Below are 27961 nucleotides of genomic sequence, written 5' to 3'. Positions count from 1 at the left end.
CACAGGTCACCAAGGCAACGCTTTATTCAGTCCCGTCCTTACATCAGACTGGCGTCTGGTCCCCAGCACAGGGACCAGGCTGGGTAGTGTGTGGGGGATGGCAGCGCACTCTGCCCCACGACAGGGGACACCCGAGCCAGGGCTTGCGCCCGGAAGGCGAGGTCCCGTCCCCCTTCTGTGATGAGGCAGAACCAGCCGGCCACTCAGCTGCCAGCCGCAGACAATCGAGACATCTTCCTTGTGACGTCCTACTTCGAGCTGTCACAGGAACGTTAACGTGACGTTTTAATAAAAACATTATTTCCAAGAAAGGTGATCACACGTGTGAAGCCGGGGCCCGGGCGGGCACGTGGGCAGAGCCAGCGCACAGGCGGGGCTGCAGTGAGAACCACGCCCGGCTCGCAGTGACAGGGCCCCGCGGGGCTGACACATCCCGACGGTGGGACTCCCAAGTGACCCGTTTCACTGTCAAAGAGGCGCAGCCGTGACGCTCCCACGGCGTGGGGGGGCGCAGCACAAGGGCAGGGCCAACAGCGCCCCCTTGGCCACCGTGTCACCCGAGACGCCCGTTTCTAGGCCCACCACGTGCTCCGCCTGCATCCGGGGCGGTTTCAGCTGCGGTGAGTAGGTCCAGGACAGTGAAAGCAACACGCAAGGCCAGGGAGCCTGCAGCAGACCCACTAGCAGCTCGCCCCGTGCACGCCGAGCCCTGCAGCGTGGGGGGCACACGTGCGGTGGCAGCAGAGGGCACGCGGGGCCCGGCAAGGCAGCGAGGACAGGAGGAGCCGGGCGCAGCGGGTGGGCCCCGTGGTACTGCTCACCAGAAAGAGCCACCGTCCCTGGCACGGTCGGGCAGGCGCAGGTTACAGCTGAAGACCAGGCCCGGAAAGACGTGAGACAGCCCATCAGCACCACGGAAGCACCCAGAGTGCACGCTCACACCGATGGGATAACCCTTGCGGCCCCGGGGCCTGTGCAAAGGTTTGCATCTCAGGGTACAAACTCGGGTTCCTGTGTTGTGTCAGCCCTTCCACGCTCAGGACAAAGGTCAAGGAGCCGAGAAGCGGTCCTTCCCAAGTCCTTCTGTCCCGGAGGCTGGCCACGCCCCTCTATGCTTGGATTCCCCCAAAGAACAGCCCGGCCTTTGAAGGGCGGGTGAGCGCTGAGGCCACAGGCACCTGGCCCCGCCCGCCCCCACGCAGTCACCTGACTGAGGGCCGGGTGCTGAGACTGCTGAGGGCCAGGTTGCACAGGGGCCCTTCGCAAGCCCCGGGGGTGCCCACCACAGGCCCGGGAGTAGCCACCAGCCTGCATCTCCTAAAGGAGCTGGGTCAGGAATTGGAGTGACGGGCACCTGGAGGCCCTGGGGGGCCAGGGCCAGGCCCACCGCTGGCGGGCGCAGTGGTATCCCCCCGGGGCGTGGGGCTAACAGCCCAAATGAGGACACTTCCTAAAAGCCACAACGGCACAATAAACACGCAAACAGCAGGGCTTCGTTAGTGGGCCACGCGCACTTTACATTAGGGTCACGCCCGTCAGGCAGGCTGCGAGTTGGTGAAGGGTTAGGTGACAATCAAGGTACATTGACAAGAGCTGATACAGACGGGAGACCCGCAGGAGACACTGCCGTCCTGCCAGGCGTGGTTTGCAAGGCCACAGAGCGCTCGGGGCGTCCCTCGGCGGTCAGACAGGACTCGAGACGTGGCCCCGACACTCAGGCGTCCAAGTCCGCAGACCAGTGTCTCCTCCTGAGCTGAGGGTCCACGGGCCGGGCCTTTCCTCCCAGGACACACACCGGGGCGCAGGCCCGTGTGGCCACGCAGGGACGCAGACACGACTCCCTGGGGTGTGGGGATTCCAGACTGACTGGCTCTTCGTGGAATGATGAAAATTGAAAATCACTCGATGATGGAAGTTCCTGATTTATTCCGGACAAAACGTTAGACGTGTCACTAAAGAATCGCCGCACAGCAGGAAGGGGCCGGCGGGCAGCTACCCCTTCACCTCGGCGGCCTCCTTCTCGGCCTTCTCCTTGGCCTTCTCCTTCTCCTCCACCTTCTCCTCTTTCCCCAGCGTCGCCACGATCTCGGCCACCTGGCTGGTGGAGATGTGAATGTCCGCCTTGTCCACCAGCTCGATCACCTACACACACAGGAAGGACAGGATGCGGGACCGGCTTCCTCAACCAGCAGGCTGACGGCCACCAGCACTCGAACCCCACGCTGCCCCACAGGGGCCCTGGGGTCCTCAGAGAACCAGCCTCCCACCCCCAGGGGCCCACAGGCTCCAGGGCCCCAGGGAGGTGACACGGCGCCCAGGGCACGGTGCTTCCCCGGGGCCCAGGCTGCAGGGAAACGCCCATCAGGCCGGGCCTGCCCTGGACACAGGCTGTGGGCAGAGTGCAGGGTGTGGACATCGAGCTGCTGTGCATCCCGAGGGCCCCGGGGAAGGGGCGGGTGGCCTGGACACGCCCTCCCAGCCCCTGCAGCTGGCAAGGCGAGGGCTCCGAACGTGCACCTGCTGGTCCCTCGATTCCCAACGAAACCATGTCAGCCCGTGCCCGGCACGGCGGGGCGGGAGCCGGGAGAGCCCTGGGGGCTTCCTCAGGAGGCAGGGCTGCTCCAGCCTCGGGCTGCCCAAGCTCCTCGCGCCAGGGACCCGAGGGGTCCCTCAGGGTCACCTCCAGGCCTCAGAAGTACCCCTTACAGGCCCCTAGGATTGCCCGCACCCTTCCTCCCCTGGGGTCTGCCCACCCAGCCACCGCACCAGCAGCCCTGCCAGGCCTTGTACCCACCTTGACCAAGTCGTTGATGTTGATCTTGCCGTCCTTGTTGTCATCCAGGGCCGAGGCCAGGCTGATGAGCTTGTGCTCTGGAATGTGCTTGATCTGCTTCATGGCGCTGATGAGCTCGGTGACGCTGATGACAGTGTCCCTGGGGAGGGGACAGGGAGAGCCGCCTGTGACAGCCTGCACCCAGTCTCAAAGCTCCCAGGCCAGCCCCGCCCATAGACGTGGGGACATCTGTCTTTGGACCAGTGAGGGCAGGTGGGCCCACACAGCCCAGCAGGTCAACCAGGAGGAGACGCTGCCCTCATCTGGGGGTGAAGGGTCGCCAACCCGAGGACAGGACAGCACAGAGCCTGCCCTGGGGCGCGAGCGTCAGCCACCACCTGGGGGCAGTCATGCTGGGACACCACGGGGGTCAGTGCTGAGTGCTGGGGCCGAGGGTGGCTGAGGCCAGAGGGTGGGGAGTGCGGGGGAAGAGGGGAGCTGAGCCGCCGGCAGCCTGGAGCGAGGGGGCTGCGGTGGGCAGAGCAGACAGCGGGCAGCGGCGCACAGGGACAGAGGACGGAGAGCCGACGGGTGCCTCGTGGAGAAAAGAGGCTGACGGGGGCGGGGTTTCTGGCTGAAACCACTGGGTCAGGGCAGGGCAGCCGGGCACCACGGTGTGAGCGCACTGGTCAGCGGCCCCGAGCCCTCCGGCCTGCACCCGGCCGCACTCACCCCGTGGGCAGGCCCGGGGCAGTGGGGCCCAGCTTGCCAGCCTGCTGGTCCGCCTCCAGCTGTGTGAGCAGGCCGTCGATCTGCCCGATCATCTGCTGCACCCGCTTGGTCAGCCTCTTGCTGGCCTTGGACTCCTCCACCTCCATCTCCTTGCCCGTCTTCGAAAGCTCCTTCTTGATCTCCTGCAGGTCCTGATGGGAGCAGCGCACGGTGAACTCAGGAAACCACGTGCACGCAGTTTACACTGATGGACTCACACTGGCACCGCATGCCCAACCGCGCCTGCACGCGGGAGGCGCTGCCTGCGCGCCCAGCACACACGTGCTCTGGGCTCCGCAGACTCGAACCCCCTTGTCTAGAAAGGAGATGCAGTCTGCCTGGCACCTCACCCTCCGTGTGGAGAGTGACAGATGAGAGTCAGCGCTCGGCATCACCTTACGCCCCACGCCAGCTGGGGCGGGTGGGGGGGAGGCTGAGGGTGGGAGGAACCTGCTTTCTAACGAAGCCCCGCCCCGAGGCTGCCAACTTCAGATCAGCCATCTTTTCCCGGCAGAGCTGTGAAAGCGCGGCTCCTTTAAGTCACATCAGGAAGTGATACTGACAAGAAACCAGTGACCACTAGGAAAGGCTCAGGAAGGAGACTTCACTTAGCGTTAACCAGACCCCACTGGCGCCTGCGTGTGCTCAGACACCAAGGGGGGCCGCTCCCAGGAGAGGCCGCGGTGTGGGCTGCACAGGGTCCTGAAGAGGGCTTGGTCAACCCCCTTCCCCTCCAAGGGCCCGTAGTGATGACGTGACCCTTTGGCTTATCTGCCTTGTTAGATTTTTAATGGCGGTATTTTTGGAAACTGGTAGAAACCAGTCTTAGGAGCAAATCCCACAGGCCCCAACCTTGCACCCTCAGCCCCCGGCCCACACCTCGCTGTAGTCCTGCACCCTCAGCCCATCTGCACCCTCAGCCCCCAGCTCGCACCTCGCTGTAGTCCCACACCCTCAGGCCCCTGCCCGCACCTCGCTGTAGTCCCGCACCCTCAGCCCCTGCCCGCACCTTGCTGTAGTCCCGCACCCTCAGCCCATCTGCACCCTCAGCCCCCAGCCCGCACCTCGCTGTAGTCCCACACCCTCAGGCCCCGGCCCGCACCCGCAGGCCCCAGCCCGCACCTCCCTGTAGTCCCACACCCTCAGCCCCTGCCTGCACCTCCCTGTAGTCCCACACGCTCAGCCCCGGCCCGCACCTCGCTGTAGTCCCGCACCCTCAGCCCCTGCCCGCACCCGCAGGCCCCGGCCCGCACCTCGCTGTAGTCCCGCACCCTCAGCCCCTGCCCGCACCCGCAGGCCCCAGCCCGCACCTCGCTGTAGTCCTGCACATCTTCCTTGAGCAGCTCCAGCTCCTCCTTCTCCTTCGTCAGGGATGTCTTCTGCTCCTTCAGCTTCGAGCAGGCGTCGCTGAGGATGTCGATTTCCTCCTTGGTTATCTCCTCTTCCTGGGAAGGAAGCAAAGCCAAGGCCTAGATGAAGGGACTCACTCTGAGGGGCGGAGTCTCAGGCCGTGCACAGGCCGCCCTCCGCCCCCCTCCTGTGCGGGCGTGGTGCTGGTCACCTTCATGCCCGCCAGGACGGGGGCTGTGTCCTTCAGGGCCTCTGACGGCAGGGTCACATCCACCACTTCCGGCTGCAGCTCGGCCACAGGCCTTCCCGGGGCAGCTTCCACCGCTTCAGGTGCCACTTCCTTCTGAAACACAGGCCGGGGCCACTCAGTGCCACCCTCCCACGGCCTTCCCCAGGCGCCCACACCGCACTGACGTGCCGCTGGCCGGAGGGCACACTCAGCAGCCAGCTCCGTGACGGTGGGCTCGGGCATCGCCCAGCAGAGTGACCGCTGGTCTCAGTGCAGGCCTCTGCAAACGGGCGACTTAGTGACCAGGGGCGTGCACACAGCCCAGCCTCTCCGGCCCTTTCCTGACCCCGCACGGAGCTGCGCGCGGATGTGCAAAATACACCCTGCACGGGCACGCGTGTGGGGAGCGGGAGCCCACATGGGGCCGGGGTCCTGGAGCACAGGCTGGGCGGGCTAAGCCGGCCCCGGGGGCTGCCCGACCGTGCTGACCCCTCCAGGAGGGAAGGAGAGGGCCCTGCCCAGCCCCACCCAGGCCCGTCCCCGAGGCAGCGCCTGCCAAGTGGAGCGGGAGGCTGCTGCACCCAGCACTCACCGCGGCCGCCTCCGAGCGCCTCTGCCGCTCCTCCCGGTGCTCCTGCCGGATGGCTGCCTCCTCCTGCAGCGTGGCCTCCAGCTTCGCCTTGTTGTCCACCTGCTCGCCCTCCACCTCCGCCGCCTTCACCTGCGCTTCCTTGGCCTTCAGAGAGGGCGTACCTGGGGTGAGCCATAGGCTGCCACTCCCAGAGGCCCACACCCCGTCCCTGACTGTCAGCCCCCAGGCTTGGAGGGCACAGGACGCAATGTGGGGACCCGACTGCAGGGTCACACGAGGCCCGAGGCCACCCACGCCTCACAAGCCCTCACTGCTCAGAGGAAGGACGACCGAGAGAAGGGGTGAGTGGGTGGGCACGAGGGTCCCATGGCTGTGGATGGCGTCCTGTGGTCCCGCCCTCAGAAGCTAGGGGGTCCCTTGGAGCGCAGGGCAGGAGGGCCTCCCGGCAATACGCACCACGATCTCGGGGAGGGTCTGCAGCGTGGACTTGAGCTGGTCGGCGGGCGACAGGGTGTCTGGGAGGTACATGGCTCGGGACAGGATGAGCAGCGACGTGGGGATCTCCTGCTGCAGGTGCAGCTCCAGCCACTGCAATTGGAGGTTAAGACCTGGACTCACCTGCTGGCCTTGCCCCACCCACACCTGAGACCTGGCCCTCTGCCGCCTGCTCTAGCTGGATGGGGGAGGAGAGAGAGGGGGCGGGGGCAACAGCCACAACAGGACTTGGGTGGATGGAGCCGATTCACTGCCTCGGTTCCTGACTCGATGCCCATCGGTCAGCTGCATGAGGCACCAGAGGACCCCCCCGAGTTAGCGCCCGGCGGCCAGGCCTCCAGGCTCCCAACACTGACGGGACAGATTCGCTGCCAGCCAAGTCTCCGCTTCAAACGGCACCAAGCCCTGAAGGTGGTGCCTGTGAATTCCCTCGGCCCGTGGGGTTCACCACCTACTGTGGGCCAGGCACCCCTTTGGGCTGTTTTAGTGACAAAGAGACAACATTCAAACTGACACAAGACCCTGACAGTATCTGGACCAAAGCTGGACACAGGACAAAAGTGAGGTGAGAAAGGTCTCAGAGATCGGGGAGCAATGCTCAGGAGAGCACGTAACCGGAGACGGGAGGGACGAGAACACGGACCGCACGCCCGAGGGAGCTCCGTGAAGGCAGGCACGGGGCAGGGCCCACCGCGGACCACACAGAAGACGCGGCCGACAGTGCCAAGCGGAGGCCGGAGCACATCGTGCGACAGAGGGACCGATGTGCCGCGCATTTGCCTCCCCTGGTGGACACGCGGACCCCACGGGAGGGGCCGCAGCATGGCGGTCAGGAGGCGGGCCACGGGGCACCCTGCACGCTTTACACCTTCCGATGCGGCAGGCGAATCGCCGAGTGCCGCCTCTCCGAGGGCCGATTCCACCAGGTGGGCAGAGCTGCCCGAGCCTCTGGAAGGAGCAGGGGCGCTGGAACCTGGCCTCAGTGACACATGCCCATGCCTCAAAGAAGCCAGCTCAGCGCCCAGCTGCCCAGGTAACGGGAGAAGACGGGACAAGGACCGCACTACGGCCCGAGAGCCACCCCGGCCTCCACACGGGGGCGGCACTGGGCACCGCAGACCGAGTCACGGCACCCACCCTGTGCGGGCCCGGCCGTGGGAGCCGGAGGCCGGGAGGACACCCATGCGGCCCGGCTGCTGCCCACGAGCCCGCAGGACTTGCGAGTCTCCTCCAAGCTTCCCAGGAGCCTGAGCGGGACGGACGGAGAAGGCCCAGCCGCCGCGAGCACGCACCTGCTTCAGCTGGCTCCGCAGGCGGTCTTCTGTGACTCCCAGGGCCCGCATGCCTCGCGCCCGACACGCCGCCTGCAACTCTTTGACGTTGAGGCTGTCCACGCCCTCCTCTGCAATCAGCTGGAAAAGAAAGTCAACGCACGGTGCGCCATCGTTCTGAAAAGGCACCGGAGGCTCACGGTGCTAACGTCACCTGCTTGGAACCACGTGTCCCGTTAAAAGCCACTTCCCGCACAGGCTTTGCTGTCACACAGACCCCCTACCAAGGCCCCACCTGGGTTGGCAGGGACAGGAACTGACCAAGGAGGACCTGGGGAAGCGCACACGGCCAGGACCAACCCCAAGATCAGAATCTGGAAGAAGAGCCCTAACCGGTTTGGCTCAGTGGATAGAGCGTCGGCCTGCGGACTGAAGGGTCCTGGGTTCGATTCCGGTCAAGGGCATGTAACTTGGTTGCGGGCACATCCCCAATAGGAGGTGTGCAGGAGGCAGCTGATCGATGTTTCTCTCTCATTGATGTTTCTAGCTCTCTTCCCTCTCCCCTCCTCTCTGTAAAAAAGCAGTAAAATATATTTAAAAAAAAAAAAAAAAAAAAGAACCTGGAAGAAGGGCGCCTCCACCCAGGCCTGTGGGGAGGGTCCCAGCACCTGTCCCTGCCCCACAGCCCACCCAACCCAACCCGAGCCGAGCCTTGTTGTTTGCTGGACGGGAGAGAAAGGACAGAGCAGAGCGACCATAGGCCCCCAAGACGTCTCATGGCCTCAGCCACCGCTCCCAGCCTGAAAGAGAAGAGGGACAAGCAGGAGTCCCGAGACAAGAACATGGACTGCAGCGCAAAGACGCCTGCAAGAAGGGGGGGGGGGGAGGTAGAGAGGGAGGGGGAGAGGGGAGGGGAGGGGAGGGAGGGAGAGGGGAAGGGAGGGAGGGAGGGAGGGAGGGAGGGAGAGAGGGAGGGAGGGAAGGAGAGACAAAGCAGAGCAGCCGCTCCCGTCTGTCCCCACACCCCCACCCCATCCTCTTAAACTTTCATCTTGAGATGAGACAGGTGGTGGTGACATCACACTACGTGCAGAACAAGATCACAGCCAGGTGTGACAGCAGGCCAGTGGGGCGGGAGCCTCGGCACCCACAGGCCCTCCCGCCGCCTCACGCCCAGCAGCCCCGAACCCGCAGCCTCAGCCGGGTCTTCATTTCTCTGCCATCCGATGCGCGAGCGCACACAGGATCCATGTAACTTGCGGGGATCCCATGAAGACCATTCACGCAGGCTGCCAGCGTATCCGCAGCTTGCTGCCTTTTCGTGCCCGGGAGCATGGCCCAGCATGCACGCCCTGGTTGACACTCGCCCACCGAGGGCGCCTGGCCGTGCGCAGCACGCAGCGCTCAGGAAGAACTGCGTGTCTGCTTTCGCCCCCACCCTCCTGGGGGTTCCGTGACCCCACTGCGACTTCTCTCTAGTGTTTCTGGGTGCCCTCCTGTGTGTGGACCCTGAGAAATAAGACGCTTACTAAAAAGGGCTCCTGTTTCAAAAACAGCCGAGCACAGCTGGTGTGGCCCAGTGGTTGAACACCGACCTATGAACCAGATGAACCAGGTCACGGTTCGATTCCCGGTCAGGGCTCCTGACTGGGTGTGGGCTTGATCCTTAGTGGGGGGCGTGCAGCAGACAGCAGATCCATGATTCTCTCATCATTGATGTTTCTCTCTCTTTCTCACTCTCCCTTCCTCCCTGAAATCATTAAAAATATATATTCAGCCCTAACCAGTTTGGCTCAGTGGATAGAGCGTCGGCCTGCGGACCGAAGGGTCCCGGGTTCGATTCCGGTCAAGGGCATGGACCTTGGTGGCGGGCGCATCCCCAGGAGGGGGCATGCAGGAGGCAGCTGATGGATGTTTCTCTCTCATCGATGTTTCTAGCTCTCTATCCCTCTCCCTTCCTCTCTGTAAAAATCAGTAAAATGTTAAAAAACATATATTCAAACAGAACAAAATCCCAGAGCCTCGCAGCTATTTCTGCCCGGGCCCCTCAGGGCGCACAGCAGGAAGCCTGCACTGACTGCCCTGCTGCCCAGGCGTGTCCTTGCTGCCTGAGCCAGCCCCGTCCGCGGCTACGCTGGGCACCACACACCTGCGTGACCTGTCAGCCTGCCATGTCCTCACCCCAGTCCAGGTGAACTGGAGGCAGTCCCTGTCCTCAAGCCCCCGGCCCTCTTCCCCTCGCTGACACGGAGAGCCACGCGCCACAGGCCGTCATTCGTGCTGACCGCCAAACGTCATTAGGAAGACATACGCGGAGAGCCTGTCGGGCTGATGTGAAGTTTCCTTCCTGGTGTTCCAGGGCTCCTCCCCTCACTTCCTGTTTAGAAAACCTCCGTCAGGTCTTCCAGGACATGCCTGCTGGTGACACACCTTAGCTTTCCCTCTTCTGGAAGCCTGACTTCCTCTTCGCCCTACATGCCGGACACACAGTCAGCATCGGCAGTCTTTGTCCTGCAGGTGAGATGCTGTTCTCTCTCATTGTTTTAAAATTATTCTTGTCCTTGAATGCTCGTTAGTTTGACTATGACGTGTCCAGCAGGGTGTGGGTTTCTTGGGGTTGATCCTGCCCGAGGTTCCCTCGGTTGCTTACATTCACAGAATTGAAGGAATCTGGGAAGTGCCCAGCCATGACTTCTTTGAGCACTTCTCTAGCTCTGCCCTGTCCCTTCTCTTTCCGGAACCCCATGACACGTATGTTAGAAGTTCTGCCGTATTCACAGGTCCCGGAGGCTCTGACCGTTTTTCACTGTCCTCTTTGTTGTTCAGATGTTAAAGTCCACGATGTCCCTTGTTCACGGAGCCTATCTTCTGTCCGGTCCATCCACTGGCGGGCCCCCCACTGGGTTTTCCACGCTGGACTGTAGCTGGGCACGAGGAGCAGCTGCCTATTGGAGCCGGGCGTGTGGAGTGTTACGTCATGAGACTCCGGGTCCCATCTCAATCCTCCCTTCACTCTTCAACCCTGCCAGGGCTGGGGGAGAGTTAAGGGGCGGTGTTCTAACCAGCTTTAGAGAGTTTGCAATTGACGACCTGGCATGTCGATGGCCCAAGCTATTTGCAGGTCCCTGGCAGCCCAGCTTTCGTGGGCGCACAAAATCATCTTTCAAACCCTTAACCACAAACCCCAACCTCTGCTTCACTTCCTGCCCAACCAACGTCTCCAGCTGGCCACCCACCAGTGACAAGGGCCCGGCCCCTTTCCTCCCACCTCCCCTGCTGCCCTTCCATTCGGGGCCCCGAGGCCGCACAGAGGCCCGAGGGGGCGCTGTGGCCGTTTCCAGGGAACCCGGAACAGCAGGCTCCTTTCACTGCACGCATCTCTCTGTGCACCGGCCAGCCCGTAAGTTGCACCCAGGTGCATTCTGGGACAGGTACGGGGCTGCTTCGATCCTGCCGGCTTCCCTGGCGCCTCAGCGGGCCTAGGAGAGAGGTACTCACTCATGATCTTCCGGGGGTGGGGGGGGCCTTCCGGCTCCCTGGCTGGGAGAGGCAGGAGAACTCATTACTGCCCCACCTGGCCTCCACCACCGGCACCTCCCGCAGGGGCAGGAAGTGTCTTAGGACTGCCAGGCGGGTGAGGTCTCACACCCACCCATGGATGGGGGCGGGCCGGTGTTTCCCGGGGTGTCTGGCTGCAGTCTTCTCTCCCGGGGCGAGCCTGTCCTGTTCTTGGCGGAGAGCAGGCTCTGGACGTGCCAGTGCTTCTGGTCGCCCAAGGCTGGGATCTGAGGTACCAAGACGCTCTGTGGTTCCTGGGGTCCCAGGGTCTTCTCCCCACACAGCCGTCTCCCCAGGTTTGCTTCCTGTTTCCTGTCCAGGGAGAGGGCCCACTCCCCCTTCTCGGCAGGGAGGCCGTTGGAACCTGAGGCACTCCACGGTGAAATGACTTGTCCCAGGTCACAGGGCTGGTGAGTGGCAGGGACTCAACACGGACACCTGCCTGGAGCCGCCTCCCGGGAAGACGCGCCTCAGGACGGCCCGGCGGCCGCTCTCGGGCAGAGTGGAGTCCTGAGCACGCCCCGGAGAAGCGCACAGCGGGCCAGGCCGAGCTCCTCTGGCCCTCACACACTCAGGACGACGGAAGGGTAGCTGCCCTGAGAACGGAGAAGCCAGGGACCGCAGGACACGGGCACGTCTGGAGACAGGAGCGCCAACAACCAGGCTTCGGGGCAGTGAGAGTCTGTGGGCCGGGACGGACCAGGCTGCCAGGGAGCGAGCTGGCCTTCTGTGAGCCGACGGCCCAGCGGCACGCGCCAGCTCGGAGCAGGCGGAGTCCAGGCTGAAGACCACTGCTGAGAGGCAGGCGGCGGCAGCAGCAGCAGCAGGAGTCCGGGGGCTGCTGCAGCAGACGAGCCCCAAGGGCTCAGTCCAGAGAGGAGACAGCGCAGGAAGCCCTGGCGTCGGGCCTCACGCTAAGCGGGCACCGGGGAGGAGCTGGCAGGGCCCTGTGCAGCAGGCGGGCACCCAGGCTGTGCTGAGAGCTCCAGGCAGAGGGCACCCGGAAGCTGGGCCAGCCCTGGGGGATGACCTAGTGGGGGCTTCTGGAGGAGCACCACGCCCCCCAGAACGTCTCCTTGCAGACAAGGGCCCATGTGAAAAAAGCTAAGGACGACAAACAAGCCGAGCCAGGAGCGGACGAACAAGCAGAGCCCAACCCTCCGCCTCGCACTGTTACGGGAACAACTAGACGTGAACCAAAACGAACATGCTCAAGACGACAGACAGCAAGGTGGACAGTTCCATGTGCGACGTGAAGTCTGAAAAAATGTCTGGCGTTGAAATGAGGGACTCAGAAGTGGGTCTAAGAGTGATTACACCCATGCCCTGGCCGGGTGGCTCACTGGTAGAGCATCGTCCTGATACACCAAGGTTCAGGTCTGATCCCCGCCAGGGCGCACACAAGAGTCAACCAATGAAGGCATGAGTCAGTGGGCAACAAATGCATGCTCTTCTCTCTCTCAAATCAATAAGGGAAAAAAATTAAAAGAGTAATTAAACCCAGAAGAAGCACAAAAGGACGTCAAGTACAGAGAAGAGTGTGAGAGACAGGACATGATGAAGACGGGAGGGGAGGAGAGGGGAGGGGAGGACTAGTGAGGTGGTGGGAGCACTCCGACCTGCAAACAGGACTACGGCACATGATTCTCCTAAAATGGCTGAAAGGGTGGCGGCTGTCAGCGGGCCCCGGGCAGGGGAGACCAGCAGCCCACCCAGCCCTGAACGGCAGCCTGGGAACCACAGGCAGTCAGACCCGACGCGGCAGGAACTGAGAGGAGCCGTCACCAGGCACTGGTTCAGGGAGGAGACGCAGGCCTGGAGAGGGGCAGGAGGGCGCGGGGCGGGGGAGGGGCGGCACGCCAGGCGAGGAGGTGTGCGGGGAGGCCTCGGGAGGAGCAGCACTGGCAGGGGGGAGTGGGTGGACGCTCCGGGGGAACTGCCAGGACAAGCCGTCCCGGCTACCAGAGGGGGGATAACAAGACAATACTTGGTTCCTCGAAAACAAGGCAAGAAAGGAGGTCGGTGTCCCGTAAACAGACTGCGGACTCAACAGGCTTTAAAAGCCAGATGCCAAGCGTGTGGCAGACGGAGGACTCGGGAAGCTGGAAGGGAAAGGCTGGGAAATGGGGAGCAGGCACAGAGGTTCCTCAGGCAGGAAGAGCTCCTGGAGGAGAAGAGGGCTGTGCCACGAATCCTCCTCGAAGCACCTCGGGGCACAGGGCGCAGGGCCCAGCTGGGGGCAGGAAGCGGGCCGGGAGCACTGGTCGTGGGCAAGGCCTTGCTTCTGACTTCCTGCCTGTTACTCAGAGGCCCAGTTCCCGGCCACTATTTTTAAGGAAATTATCAGAGATCTTGGGCAAAAATCCACGTTAAAAGAAATCCGCCCAGTCAGTGTGGCTCAGTGGTTGAACATTGACCTATGAACCAGGAGGTCATGGTTCAATTCCCAGTCAGGGCACATACCCAGGTACTGTAGGCTCAATTCCCAGTGTGGGGTGTGCAGGAGGCAGCCAGTCGATGTTTCCATCTCTCTATCCCTCCCCCTTCCTCTCTCTAAAATCAATAACATATTAATTTAAAAAAAAATTATTGGAGTATTGTTTAGGGTATTAGAAGACTGGCTACAGTAATGAACAAGTTATAATGCACTCGTCCGAGGGAGCATCAGCCAGGCATTAGAACGCACCTTCCCAATAACACGGGGCAACATGGGAAGGTCCCGATGCCACGCCAGGTGGGAAGTCATGTGGACGGCACAGTCCCAGCGTCATTGATCCCAGCAGGCAGCACGCACGTGCACACCAGGTGAGCATAGCCGCGATGCGAGGCTGACAGACCACCAGTGACGCCACCTCCTACCGCTGGGATGGCCCGACCTAGGGCCGCCCGCTCACCTTGTCGTCCGCCTTGATGGAGCGGAGCCGCATGGTGAGCTGGAAGCGCAGGAAGTTGTTGGTGCCCATGGACTGCAGCTCCAGCAGCTTGCACAGCGCCACCAGCTGCGGCCGCGTGAGGTTATCCAGGGTCAGCTCGTCCTCAAACAGTTTGGAAAAACGAATGATTTCCTCATTGCTGGGTCTCTCCCCGGTCTCTCGGATCTGCAGGAGCAATGCTCAGTGTTACCCATGGTGGGGCCTGTTCCCTGAGCACGCACAGGCATGTGCACGCACCCGCACATGCACCGCGCGCGCGCGCGCGCGCACACACACAGCACCCCTCCCAGGCCCAGGGGCCACTCGCCCCAAGTGAGGAAATGAGGAGGACCGGAGGCTGGGGGGAGGGGGGCTGCAGGACTATCAGGCACCACCTCAGAGCAGTCCCCAAGACTCAACCCCGAGGGCAGCCCACCCGGAGGGTAGGCTGGCGACTGGAAGAGGCCCTGCCACTCTCCCCGCCTCAGCCATGGCTGTGGAGCAGCCTGGGGTCCATCCTCCCCCCCGCCCCCCCCCAAGCCCCCCTCCCCCCCGCTTGTCACACTGCAGGGTTTTAGGTTCCTCATTTGCCAGATTCTCCCTCGCCTGGGGCTGCTGCAAAGGTGGAGCACAGGCAAGTAACGGAATGACAGCAGGTTCAAGTTCTCGGCCAGAGGTTCAACCTGAGTGTGGAGGGAACCTGCATAGACCCGGGGCAGCAGCTGCCGCTCGCCCGCCCGCGGGGGTGGGGGTGGGGTGGGGTGGGGGGCAGGAGCACCCCCTGCTGCTACAGCAGAAAAAGGGAGGATGGCAATGAGGACCACTCCCCAGGGAAGGGCAGGTGGCCCGAGGCTCTAACCAGCACTAAGGACCAGTGGGCTGAGGCCACAGGGGCTCCGAGGCATCAGGGCACCTTCTGGAAAAACAAGGAGAAGTCTTTGGTGGCGCTGCCCGTGGCCGCCTTGTTCTTCAGGGCCATCTCCTCAATGGTGTCCTGGAGGAACTTGGCCAGCTCCAGCTTGACCCGCAGCTCCTTCTTCAGCCTCTCCTCCTGCGGGGCAGAGACGGCGCTATCCTCTGCCCAGACCCTCCCCCGCGAGCTGGGCCGGAGCGCCTCCTCCAGCTCCTGTCTCACACCGCCACCCAGAGCAGGCTGCAGAGCACACACGGCGGGCATGTGTGTCCCCAGAAGACCTCGCTGACCGGAGCAGACAGGGCCCGCAGGCTGGGGGCTGGCCCGGATCCCCCCCCACGATGGTCTCTGCCCGGCTTGAAGACACAGGTCCAGAGAAACGGGGTCGCAAACACCTCTGAGAGAGCAGATCCGCAGGGACACCCCCCCCCCCCGCCCCCGGTGTGGCAATCACGAAGGAGCACGACCCCGGAGCGCGAGCAGCAGCGCCTCACCTTGATGGACTGGGTCTCGAACGTGGACGGCAGCATGTTGGGGAAGAGCTTCACCACGACGGGCAGCAGGAACTCCATGAACGGCACCACGATGAACACCAGGAAGGGCACCAGGCGGAAGAGGTCGGCGCAGATCCGGAGGAACTGCCAAGAGCGGCGTGGTCAGAGGTCACGGGGCGCGTCCGGCACGCTGGGAGCTCCAGGCCACCGGCTACCCACAGAAACTCGGGGCCGTCCCTCTCGGCCGGGCCTTCGGAGAGCTGGCTGGGAGCTGACCCCACGTGCGGAGCAGCCCCCAGCGCTGGGGCCTCGGGTCCCTCCCCAGAGGCACTGACCCAGGGCCCGGGGCCCTGCTCTGCGGAAACAGTTGAGGCAAACACTGCCCACAGGCCGGCCTGGCCGAACGAGAGCAGCTGCGAGGACTGGCCGTGGCCGGGCATTGCTCTGGTTTTTCCTGAAAGGGTTCCGTTTAGGACTCAACTGCACGGCAGTCATTAGAGAAAACCCAGGTGCTCCCCAATGTAAACACACCGCTGCCGCCGCCGTGAAAGACGTGGCCCCTGGCGGTCGTCAGAACCCCACCAGGCGAGCGCGGGTTCCACTCCCACCACTGTGGCCGGGGGCCGAGGCTGCCTCTCCATGTCCTCACCCCAAGCCCGAAGGACTCGTCTGCAGGCCTCTGGGGAGAGAGGTCACGTCTAGAAACATCTCCCCGCTGCTGGGTTTGGGTGCTGTGCTCCCACTGAGAACCAGCTCCCGAGTGAGGGTGCCCTTGCTGGGCAGGGCCAGGAGGGAGCCGCGAGGAGACACTGGAGGCCAGGTCCACACCCACCTCTCTCCAGGCCACGCAGCCACGGTTCTTCCAGTCTCTACCGGATGCTCCCAGAGCAGCGACTTCCTCACTCACACCCACCTCCCCGCTCACGCCATCTCCCTGCTCACCAGCTTTGCTTCCTGTTCCCGCACATTCATTTTTCTACTTATCATCAAAACAGACGCGTGGACCCTACGTTTTTCACTTGTTTACAATGCATTCTCACTCTTGTTTATGCTCGAATGGCCCCAGATTTGGTCCTGGAAAGGCCCGTCCAGTGGGTGCCTACGTTTTGTTTTGTTTTGTTTGTTGTGAATCCTCACCCACAGATACTTTTCCAGTGATTTTAGAGACAGTGGAAAGGAGGGAGAGACAGAGAGAAACATCGATGTGAGAGAGACACGTTGATTGGTTGCCTCCAACAGGTGCAACTGAGGATGTGCCTTGACCAGAATCAAACCTGCAACCCTTCAGTCCTTCTCAGTAGACTGGGACAGGGAGGGGCAGAAGAGAACCTGAACCATACAGCCTTATCCTGTGATTCCCCAGAAGGCAAAGTGCACGGTAACCCGTGTCCAGTGAACACTCATTAGGAAATTCTAATCCAACTGATCTTCAAATCACCCATCTGCACCCTTCTCCCCAGCACCCCTTGGACCCCAGCCAGTGAACACACCTATGTGTCAATGGAACCCTGAGCGCAGCATAAAGCCGGAAGCCATGCTCACAGGTCACAGGCAACCCCAGCTGTGACCGAGGCCCATCTTCTCACGGAGGAGCCTCTGTCGTCAGCCTGAGGGGAGGACACTCCTGTGCTTTCCTCGGCGCCGAGGGCCACTTGTCCCCTGGGACTCAGCACAAACGGAAGACCAAGGGTGTCCGGAGCACAGATCCCCAACAAGCCACGCCAACAACCTCGAAGGAGGTGCCCAGCCCAACGACCATGGACAGCAACACGGCGGAAAAGGCCGGTCACAGCTCATGTGAGGCAGTTCCGCAGACAGGGCCCCGTCAGCGGGAGAAGCAGCGAGAGGCCCTACAGCACGGGCGCCCAGAGGGGACAGACCCGCAGGCACCGGACAGGCTGGGGCGGGGCGTGCGCATTACCTGCCTGCGCTCGCGGCGGGTCAGGCTGTGCCCGTTGAGGATGCGCCAGAGCATGCGCGCTGCGATCTTGGTGTCGATCCAGAGCAGGCGGAAGCCGTGGTAGTAGTGCTTCAGCTCGTCCAGCACCCGCTGCCCCAGGGACTTCTTCACGGCCACCTCCGCGGGGGGGCTGTACACCGGCCCGCCCTCCTCCAGCTTCTTGTTCTTGTCCTTGAGGGACTTGAGTGACTTCTCCACCACCGAGTCGTCACGCAGCGTGGGTGAGGAGTGCCAGCAGCGCGCGGGCAGGAGCCGCGGCTCGGCGACCAGCAGGCCCGCTGAGGCCGGGGCCCATGGCGCTCGGGCCACTGCACACGCGTGCTGGGGCCTCAGAGTCCAGCAGCCCAGGGGGTCGCCTCCGAAGGAAAGGTGCACGGAGTGGATGGGAGCACAGCCACCCAGCGGGACACGCCTGGGAAGGAAGAGAGGAAACAGCCATGTCTCTGACTCCCCCTCCCCCACGCACTCAGTCTTCCCAGCGCACAAAGCACACCCCACCACTTCCCTTCCTGATGCCTGGACCCCACCCAGCCCTTCCCTCCAGAGCGGGGTGGGTGGAGGAGCTGCCACCCCCGGAGCCACAGGGGCTGGGGCCTCACATGGGCAGGCTGGACACAAACACAGTCAGCGAAAGCGGGACCCGGAACAGACACCCCCAGCTCTGGGTGGGTCTCCAAGGCCCGTTCCCACAAGCCTGAGAATCTGGGGGTGGGCTGTGGAGCAAGGAGACCCTCTCCCCAGCAGGTGGCCTTCTACAAAGACCTGCCATTCCTGAGCAAGTCCTGAAGATCAGCGAGGACGCGCCAAGTGAACGATGGCCCAGCCCTGACCGGTGTGGCTCAGTGGATAGAGCGTCGGCCTGCGGACTGAGGGGTCCCGGGTTCGATTCCGGTCAAGGGCATGTACCTTGGTTGCGGGCGCGTCCCCAGTGGGGGGTGTGCAGGAGGCAGCTGAATCAATGTTTCTCTCTCATCGATGTTTCTCATTCTCTATCCCTCTCCCTTCCTCTCTGTAAAAAACCAATAAAATATATTAAAAAAAAAAAAAAAAAGTAAACGATGGCCCAGACCTATCACCCAGCCGCCAAAGGTGTCTGCACAAAATGGCAAACACCAAGGGAAGCCTTTGCCAAGCCCACTGCCTCCCACTCAGCCCCTCACTGCTCCCCTCGCCCCAGCAATGGACAGGCGCTGCTCCCTCAGGCCACCTGACCCACAGCCCTGTCCTCCTGGCCCATGACACTCAAATCCATCACGCATGCTCCATTCCCCTGCACCGGGCTCCGGAGCCTCTGGGAGACCACAGGGGCTTCTGAATCTGAGCACCTGAGCCCCCTCCATCCACACGCAGCCCCAGGGCACCGGGCTGTGGCACCAACGCAGGCCAGGCTGCTCCCCGGGCCTGCGCAGCTGGAAGCAAGCTGGGAAATGTCTAGTTCACAGTGGGCAGGGACAGCTGGCACAGGGCACCGCGATCCCCCACCTCTGCCGCCTCACTTCTGTCCCTCATACCCTCCCTGTCCCGACGCTCAGGCCCCGGGAGACAGGCTGCCAGGAGCACAGGAGGGCTGCTCGGGCTCAGCTGTACCCTGGCCACTGCAGCAGTGCGACTGTCACTCCTGTCCTGTGGCCCAGCCGCCCCTCACCAGGCAGGGGGACAGTGTCCACACACACAGATCAACCTTCCTCCGGGCCTCATCAAGCTTAAGTATCCAATTTCCAAGCCTCCATGAGCCAGGAAGCCAATGGCTTCCAGGAGAAGGCGTGACATCAGCAGTCTCCAGGGTCAGCCAACAGGCTCGGGCAGATGTGGGGAATCAGAATGAGCTGAGGAGCAAGCACATGGTGTGCCGGGAGGGCCTGCCGGCCTGCTGCCTGTAAGCACCTTGGAGAGATTGCTACTAACACTCTACCAGAAAGGGTGAGCTATTTTCAAAGGCATGACGGTGCCATTTATTATTTTAAAACTCCAAACTACGCCAATCCGGGCTCTGCCACCGTTCCGGGGCGGCTGGGACAGATGGCATCGTCACGGCCGACCCTGCTCTGCCCAAACCCGCCAGAGCGCCCAGCATCCTGAGAAGCACGGCTCCTCACCTGCGGGGCCCGCAGCTCAGCCCCTGCACCAGCCACCACACCTGTTTCTCTCTCTTCCCGCTTTCCATAGGTCACCTTCCACCAGGGGAACCCCGGGCGAGAGCCGCGTGTCAGCAGGGAGCACGTGGCCACCGAGGAAGGCCCTCTCGAGCAGGCAGGCGGCGGGGCTCCCCTCGCTGCGTGTTACTTCAGGACGCGGACCGCCTCCCGCCCCGAAGAGGGAGACCAGGCAGCGCCTGGCAGAGCAGGGTCATGGTGTCGGCTGCACGGGCCACTAACTCCTGGTACATGCCCCCTGGGGGGGACAGCCCACCACGATAACGGCCTGCGGCCCGGACACCACCGTCCTTCGGGGACACAACAGCAGCAGGGCAGGGCCATGGATGCCAGCAGCGCCGTGACTAAGAGGGACGGCCCAGAAGGGCGGGCACCTCTCTGCCCAGAGACGAGAGAAGCCACAGGCCCGCAGCGGGGGAGCCGGAGGCCACCACCCACAGCACCTGATCGCCTGCCGGAGGCCCAGGCCCGTGACACCCGCCTAGCGACTCTATAGCGTGTGCGGGGAGCACCTGGTGCTGACACAGCCAAGCTTGCGAACAGTCACACCAAGTGAAGGGTGGGGATACCAACAGCCTCCCATCGCTCAGGTTTTCCCGCTGAACGAGGTTTCAAAGCCGCTGCTTCAGTCTCGTCCTCAAAGCTGGGTGCCTCCCGCTCCGTTACCGCTGGGGAAAGGCCAGGAGCAGCAGGTAACGTCCACGACGAGGTCTAGGACCAGAAACTCTCCACCTGCCCACCCATCCAGGTCTGGGCCATTTCAACCAAAGACTGAGATTGCAAAGCAACTAATACAAATGGTTACCCCCTGCCCTAACCAGTTTGGCTCAGTGGATAGAGCATCAGCCTGCAGACTGAAGGGTCCCGGGTTCGATTCCAATCAAGGGCACATGCCTGGATTGCAGGCTCGGTTTCCAGTAGGGGGCGTGCAGGAGGCAGCCGATCAATGATTCTCTCTCATCATTGATATTTCTCTCTCCCTTTCCTTTCCTCTCTGAAATCAATAAAAATATTTTTTAAAAAATGGTTACCCCTTCAAATACTTACCTGTGTGACTCAGGATTTCTTACATTGTGCGATCAAAATGAGAAGTAAAATTTTTGGATGCTGAAAATGACATGAGATTTTGCCTCTTCTGTAATTCCTAATTTGAACCTATTGTTTAACTTTCTAAACAAAGTGTTTACCTTCTAAAAATTGTGAACTTATAAAAAATATCAATAAAGCACAGCTTTTATGTTCCAACTAGAGACCCGGTGCCTGTGCACCGGTGGGGTCCCTTAGCCTGGCCTACGCCCTCTGGCAATCCAGGACCCCTTGGGGGGATTGTCAGACTGCCGGTTTCGGCCCAATCCCCGAGGGACCCCACCGGTGCACAAATCTGTGCACCAGGCCTCTAGTATGCATATACGATCTTTGGTTAATCTCTTCCAGTAGATTCATCAGTCTGTTCCATGTTTCCATGCCTGTGCGTTGAGCGTCTGCCCCTGGTGGTCAGTGAGCATCATAGCTAACGGTCGAACAGTCGCTTAGGTGTATACATAGATATGAACCATGAGTGCAGGTATTTTTGGATCTTAGAGGTTCTCGACAAAGTCAGCACCCACTGCTAATAAAAACTTTAAACTGAGAGGAACATGCTACCGTTACACACAGCAGCGCACACCAGACACTGTGCTCGCGAGTGTGAGGATGCAGGCATGACTACAGCTGTGTGACCACAGGTCTGGCTCCTGAGGTGCGAACTGCAACCTCACACCCAAGGCCCTGTGTGGAGGACGAGGCCAGCACTAACCACAGAGGCTACAGCAGCAGCTACCGATGCTCAGTGGAGCTGTGTGAAGTGCCGGCCCAGGAATCAGATGTCCTGAGTAAAGACCACCACACAGGTCACGTCTGGGAACTGTCTTAAAGGCAACTGCTTAACATTCTAAAGAAAGTGTTTCTAAAGAAGGTGGGTGTGGCCAATGTAAAGAAACTGACGTAACTTCTTCTGAAAGAGAGAAAAGGCCTTAATAAAACTGCTTACACCAGGGACACCGTATGGGAATTTAAAAGTTGCCCTGCTCATGTTGCTCAGTGACTGAGTTCTATTCCCAGTCAGGGCATATACTAGTACACGGGTTGCGGGCACAGCCCCAGTGGGGGCGTGCAGGAGGCAGCTGATCCATGATTCTCTCTCATCATTGATGTTTCTCTCTCTCTCTCTCTCCCTTCCTCTCCGGAATCGATAATAAGTAAGTGTGTGTGTGTGTGTGTGTGTGTGTGTGTGTGTTAAAGTTAACATTCCTCTCCCTGGCTAGGTGGCTCAGTTGGCTGGAGCATAATCTCATGCACCAAAAAGGTTGTGGATTCGATGCCCGGTCAGAGCGCATACAGGAGGCAACCTATTGGTGTTTCTCTCTCTCCCCCCTCCTCTCCTCTAAAAATCAGGTGAGGATTTAAAAAACGGTAGTGTTCCCCAATGATTTTATGGATTTTTTCTTTTTTAAAAAATATATTTTTATTGATTTTAGAGAGGAAGGGAGAGAGAGAAACATCAGTGAAGAGAGAGAATCATTGACTGGCTGCCTCCTGTACGCCCCCTACTGGGGACTGAGCCTGCAACCCGGGCATGTGGCCCTGACCGGAATCGAACCTGGGACCCTTTGGTCAGCAGGCCGACGCTCTCTCCCCTGAGAAAAACCAGCTAGGGCCCATTTTATGGATTAAATGGCATTTCACTTACAATTCCAAAAAGACCACTTTAGAACTGAAATAACTTCACTGAGGGACAGTCCAGAGAGGAGACGGGAAAGGCCTGGCCCCAGAGACAGGGGCTGGCTGGAGAACTCACACGGAATGACAGGCACGGCCCACCAGGAGCAGCAGCGCCCACAGGGACAGGCACCTGGTCCTGCCGGCTCTGGGGCCCAATCAGCGGCACCTGGGCCGCTCCTGCAGGTGAACCCAAGCGCACAGCCGCCCCCTAAATTGTCTTGGCCATCAGGACTCTAAACCAGCGGCCACACACCCAGCTGACTGCCAGCTGTCTTCACCTTCACGCACAGGACCAGACCCCCTGGCTGCTGGGCCCCCTTGCTGCCTACCACCCACAGGCCCAGACCTTGAAATGCCCCGAGTGTACTTCAGAATGAGCTCTACAAAGACCAGAGGTCAAGATGTCCGATGCTCACAAAAATCAAGAGCCGGGAGCACTCTGGCTGCAGGGAGGGCCGGTGGGGCTGCTGTGGCGGGGGGAGTGGGGGGGGGGTTTCCACACAGACTTTGTTGTGTCCCCTCGAAGGCTATGCTTCTGCGGGTTCTGCCATACGGACTCGCGCACATGCGTAAAGGCCGTGGGCAGGCTGCTCGTGTGAGCGCTTTATGAAGTCTTAAATGGGAAAGATGCTTGAGCACAATTTTGCTTTAACAACCCAGTTTTGGTTGTCTGGGGCATGCAGGAGGCAGCTGATCCATGATTCTCTCTCATCACTGATGTTTCTCTCTCCTCTCCCTTCCTCTCTGAAATCAATACAAATATATTAAAACGTACACATACATGTTTTGTTTTGTTTTTTTAAAGAAGCAGAAACATGAAAAACGAAAGAGCAGGAGACACTGGCTCCCCAGATGGAGAGCTCACACCATTCAAGCAGCACTCAAGGCAGACACGCTACTTACAGGCGGCTTATCAGCCCCAGGGTGTTGGCACAGCTGAGGCAAGCGTGGTCCCCCGGCCCACCTACAGCAAAACAAAGGGAACACGAGTCAGTTTCAGACCAGGCGCTGCGTGCCGACCCCTCGGCGAGTCTGAGGGAGCGCCTCTCTTTTTAAGGGAAGTTGCTGGGAGCCTGCTTGCATGCTAAACAGTTCAGGGTGCTGCCAGGCGAAGGGTTTGCCCCGGGAGGACACGGTGTCTTGGGGTGGCTCTAGGGGAGAAGGGGAGCCTGAGTCAGCCCGTGGTTCCTCACCTCCCAAGTGGGGACACATGCTCTGCCAGCCAAAGGCCCAGGGACTCCAGCTTCAGGCCCCCGGGGGGCTCCCTGCTGGCTCCAGCTTGGCTCTGGGGGGCAGAGCCAGATGAACATGACCCCCAACCACAGCAGCCCCACAGTGCACGCAAGGCCACGCCCAAGTGACCCAACGCTTCCCCTGCCCACACGAGGGGGCGAGGGCTGAGCATTACTGGAAAAACAAATGCCAACAGGAAGCCATTTCTTGTTCAACACTCTGATGAGCGCATGCCACAGTCTTAGGGTCTTGTGGCATTTTGGACCCTTTCTCTAACTCCCTAGTCCCCTCAGCACACAAGCAGGGTCGCCCCAGGACCAGCCTTCGGGCCTCCTGCGGTCAGCCCTGTGCCGGAACAGCCTGAGGGGACAGGACAGTCCTGAGCCTGCGGGGCAGGCGGGGAGCCTGGGCAGCTTGGCCGGCTGGCGCAGGCGTGCCTGGAACAGGCTGGGGTAGCTGAGAGCCAAGTCTGGGGCCGGCCCCGCTCCAGGCCCCGCGCAGGCCAGGCGAGGCGGACCCTCTGAGGACACGGACTCCCGCTGTCACTTGTGTAATTCAATAGGAGGCTGGTGTCAACACGACCAAGTCTCACTCTCTTGTGCAGAGAGCTATTCCCATCAAACATTAAATTTAGAGTCTTGCTCGTGGATGTCAGCCTAGTTGTCAGTCGGGGCTGGGCTCACAAGCTCCGTCACCATGGTTCATTAAATACCCTTTTCTATGTCACATGAGACTTTTCTGGTAAAATTACAAAACACACGGCAAACACGGGGCTCCAGCTGGGGAGCCCCCAGTGGTCTCCCAAAAAGAAGTCTGCCCCCTCACCCCTGGCTGTCCCCTCTGCCTGCCCAGGCCAGCCCCCCACCTCAAGTTGGCTCAGAAATGGTTCCCCACCTGCACATGCCCCCCAGCAAGCCAACAAGCTGCCACAGCTCGAGGCGGCATGAATTCACACCCCGGCCTCTGTCCTCCCCGCCCCGCCCCCTGCAGCAGGGAGGTGGCCCATGGACACTCCTTCTGGAAGCCCTTTGTGCTGTCTTTTCCCACAACCAACTCCCCCACACCCGCTGTGTGTCCTACAATTCAATGCTGACACTACCCGGGGTTAGTGCAGACCCCCAAGTCACACGAGACTGCCCACCCTTCATACGTGTCAGCTGCAAGTAGGGTCCCCAGGCTGCCCACGTTCTACCAACTACAAACTCAGGGGTTCCCACGACTCCTCACTCCTGACAACTTGCTAGAATGACCCCGAACTCAGGACAGTGCTCTCCTCGTCACTGCAGTTCACTGTAAAGGACACAGTGAACGCCCAGACCGGGGCACCAAGCTCCCGCCCCAGCAGCCCTGAACGCAGAAGCTTCTGTCCTCACGGGGTCAGCAAGTGCCACCAACCCAGAAGCTCCCGACGCCTCCCCGTTCAAGACTTGTACCCTCCTTGCCTGGTGTGACTGACTGACTACCTGTTTGGCCACTGGTGACTGAGCTCAATCTCCAGGCCCCCACTTCTCCCAGGACGTTGGGGGTGGGGTAGGAAGGTCCAGATGGCTAATCACAGGTACTTCATTAGCATAAACTCAGGTTAGAGGGAAAGTGGCTCGTTATATATCCACCCACCAGCGTGGCTCAGTGGCTGAGGGTCAATTTATGAACCAGGAGGTCACGGTTCAATTCCCGGTCAGGGCACATGCCCGGGTGGTGGGCTTCATCCCCAGTGTGGGGCGTGCAGGAGGCAGCCAATCGATGACTGTCTTTCATCATTGATGTTTCTCTCTCTCTCCCCCTCTCCCTTCCTCTCTGAAATCAATAAAATATATGGAAGGGGGAGAGAGAGAGAGAAACATCAATGATGAGAATCATCAATTGGCTGTCTCCTGCACGACCCACACTGGAGACCAAACCCGCAACCCGGACGTGTGCCCTTGGTGAGAATCGAACCCGGGACCCTTCAGTCCACAGGCCAGTACTCTACCCACTGGGCCACACCAGCCAGGGCCTATGTATGTATTTAAAAATATGGACAGGAAATTCCAAGGGCTTTGGGAGCTCTGGAAGAACGGGGGAGGGGGACAGAGACCAAGAGTCTTTCCTCACCTCCCGCACCTCTCCACTTGGCCCCGGACTCTGCCGCCAGTTGCTGCGCCAGTTGCTCCAGGCAGCGTCCTCTCTACCCCACCTCCAGCGCCCCCGCAGGCACTCCGTACCTGAATACCTTTGGGTACCCTTGACCAGGGTCCATGGCACCTGCCAATCAACAGCTCTAAGACCTCCAGCTCCCCCAGCCTGCCCCTCTGAGGCCTGTCTCAGTAACGGCCAGGGGCTGGGGGCCTCCCTTGATAGCGCCTGCCCCCTGCTCTCACACCCAGTCCCTGGTGAACCAGGCCCGCCCACCTGCAGGCAGCCCAGGCCCACTCCCAAGCAGGCACACAGCACTTCCTCCAACGAGCAGTGTGTGAATGGGGGGGGGGGGGGGGGGGGCGGGGTGACTGCAGAATAGAGGAACCTGACAGGCACCACCTTAGCCCCGCGATCCAGGTGAAGTCACCGCCACACCTCACGCTGATAGCAGGCACCGGTGATAAGATGTGATGAGGACACTTCACCTCTGTCCCCTGCCCCAAGCCCACAACCCACTCCAACCATGTGCCAACAGGGGTCCATCCCCACAGAGGAGCATCCTACCAGGTGTCTGACCAGTCCTCCTAAAGACTGTCAAGGAAGTCAGACACTGCCACAGCCGGAGGGAGCTACCGAGAAACGTGATGAAATGCGCTGTGGTCTTGCTGACGGGGCCTGGGGTGAAAAGAGCACCTAACGCTGGGCCTCAGGGGTTCACACCTGGCATGCCCCGCCCCCCAAGAGTGTGTAACAGAAAAAAAAGGTATCAAATAAAGGAAATCTGAACCAGCGTGGCCCACAGCTAACAAAGTTTCAACACTGGTTTAGCAACTGTAGCCAAGAAGTACATGATGTCAGATGTCAGTAACGGGGCATGTACTCCAGAAAAAGGGCCACAGCAGCCAGGGGGAGCCCCTGCCCCCACCCCCCACCCCTCCCGCCCCGCAGCGGTCACCTCCCGGTGTCTGTGTAACCGGGAACATAACCACAGGGAACACTCGTGTTCCCGAAATGATAGCGCAGGCACACAGACGCGGCCAACGCCAGCCCGCCAGCACGCTAGGAAGGTGGCGGCCAGGGCACTGTCAGCACCCTTAACCGAGGAGCGGGGACAGCGGCCCGGCCGGCACCAGGCCTGCGGGCCCCTCCCGCTGCCAGCGCCCGGCCGCCGCTCCAAAGGTCTGCGCAGCCAGCCAGGCAGCACGATTAAAAAGTCGCCAGAATCGCGTCTCTTGGAGGCTCTTGGTCAACGGCCAAGCACCCCAGAGTAGCACCCTTTACGCGAGTCTCCGTCTTACAGGACAAGTTTGCTCTTCTCTCAATCTGACAGTAAGGAACAGACCAGGGGCGGGGGGGTCATGCAAAAGAGAGGGGGAGGGAGGCGCCAGGGGTGGGCCCCTAAGAGCCCAGCGTTAGGAGTGATTTCCATGTCACAGCTGGGGTCACGGGCGCTACGGGTACAGGCGCCCAGGTCACACCGCGTCGGCCCCACGGACACCCTGCACGCCCGCAGGTCCTGCCCGCCGTGCCCGCCACCCCGGCCACCTCATCTCGGGAGCCCGGGAAGTGGCCCAAGGACACGGCTGTTCTCGTGATGGGCGCCGCGTTCCACGGAGCTTAACCACGAGCAGCGCCGGCGCGCCCAGGGCGAGACGTCAGCGCGTTCCCTCCACAACTTTCCCAACCCCACTCTCCTCGCAGCGGCCGGCGGCGGGCGGCTAAGGTCACGGCGCGAGTGAGTCACAGGCCGCCGCCCGCCGGCCGTCCCGGGCGCACGGCACCCGCGCCCAGCAACCGGCCCGCCCGCCGGGGCGTGGCGCAGGGGCAGGGCGGCCAGGCCCAGCCGGCGTGACCCAGACCCCGCCGCGTCCCAGCGCCGCGACCCACCGCCCGGGAGCCCCCTCGCCCGGCTCGGTCCCTCGGCCCCCGGCCCGCGCCGTCGGCGGAGCACTTACCCCCCCGGGCGGCGGCGCGGGGCGCCGGGAAGCGGGCGGGCCCCCGGCTGCGGCAGCTCCTCAGTAAGATGGACGCCATGTGCCCGGTGGCTCCCGCCTCCTGCGGCGGCCTCCTCTTCCTCCTCGCCGGCCTGGCGGCGGCTCGGCCCGCCCGCGCGGACGGTTGAGGCGGCGGTTGGCTGCCGGCGGCGGGAGCTCAGCTCAAGGACCCGGCACCGGCGGCGGCCATGTCCCGGCACAGACGTCCGGCGGCGCGGGGCGGGGCGACCGGGCGCCGCTCCCATTGGACCTCTCGGGCGCCCGCCGCCGGCCAGGTGAGGGCGGTCCCGGCGTGCCCCGCGACCGACTACCGGTCCCGGCGTGCCCCGCGGCCGGGCCCCGCGCGCTGCATTTTGGTCCTCGGCGCGTCGCCGCGCACGCGCAG

At 61.8% G+C, this 27961-nt stretch overlaps 1 protein-coding gene across 2 annotated transcripts; it reads right to left on the bottom strand.

Annotated features, from left to right (window-relative positions):
* Position 1: 1 nt before the first annotated feature.
* LETM1 (leucine zipper and EF-hand containing transmembrane protein 1) lies at positions 2–27839 on the bottom strand. 2 transcript variants are annotated; one of them, XM_080687515.1, is made up of 14 exons: positions 27538–27792; positions 23135–23195; positions 17280–17730; positions 15359–15502; positions 14865–15002; positions 13934–14137; positions 7503–7622; positions 6172–6303; positions 5716–5859; positions 5106–5237; positions 4855–4989; positions 3506–3696; positions 2795–2933; positions 2–2142 (listed from the first exon to the last, which is right to left on the bottom strand). In XM_080687515.1, exons 1-14 carry the CDS (start codon positions 27614–27616, stop codon positions 1993–1995), a joined length of 2220 nt encoding a protein of 739 aa, XP_080543641.1. In that variant the 5' UTR covers positions 27617–27792; the 3' UTR covers positions 2–1992. The 2 variants fall into 2 exon arrangements, with proteins under 2 accessions (XP_080543641.1, XP_080543642.1); XM_080687516.1 differs by lacking the exon at positions 23135–23195 and having other exon boundaries at positions 27538–27839.
* Positions 27840–27961: the final 122 nt, after the last annotated feature.

This window comes from Plecotus auritus, assembly GCF_963455305.1.
Source record: "Plecotus auritus genome assembly, chromosome: 1".
Lineage (NCBI taxonomy): Eukaryota > Metazoa > Chordata > Mammalia > Chiroptera > Vespertilionidae > Plecotus > Plecotus auritus.
Note: the sequence above shows the minus strand (reverse complement) of the source record. Positions and strands in the feature narration are given on the sequence as shown.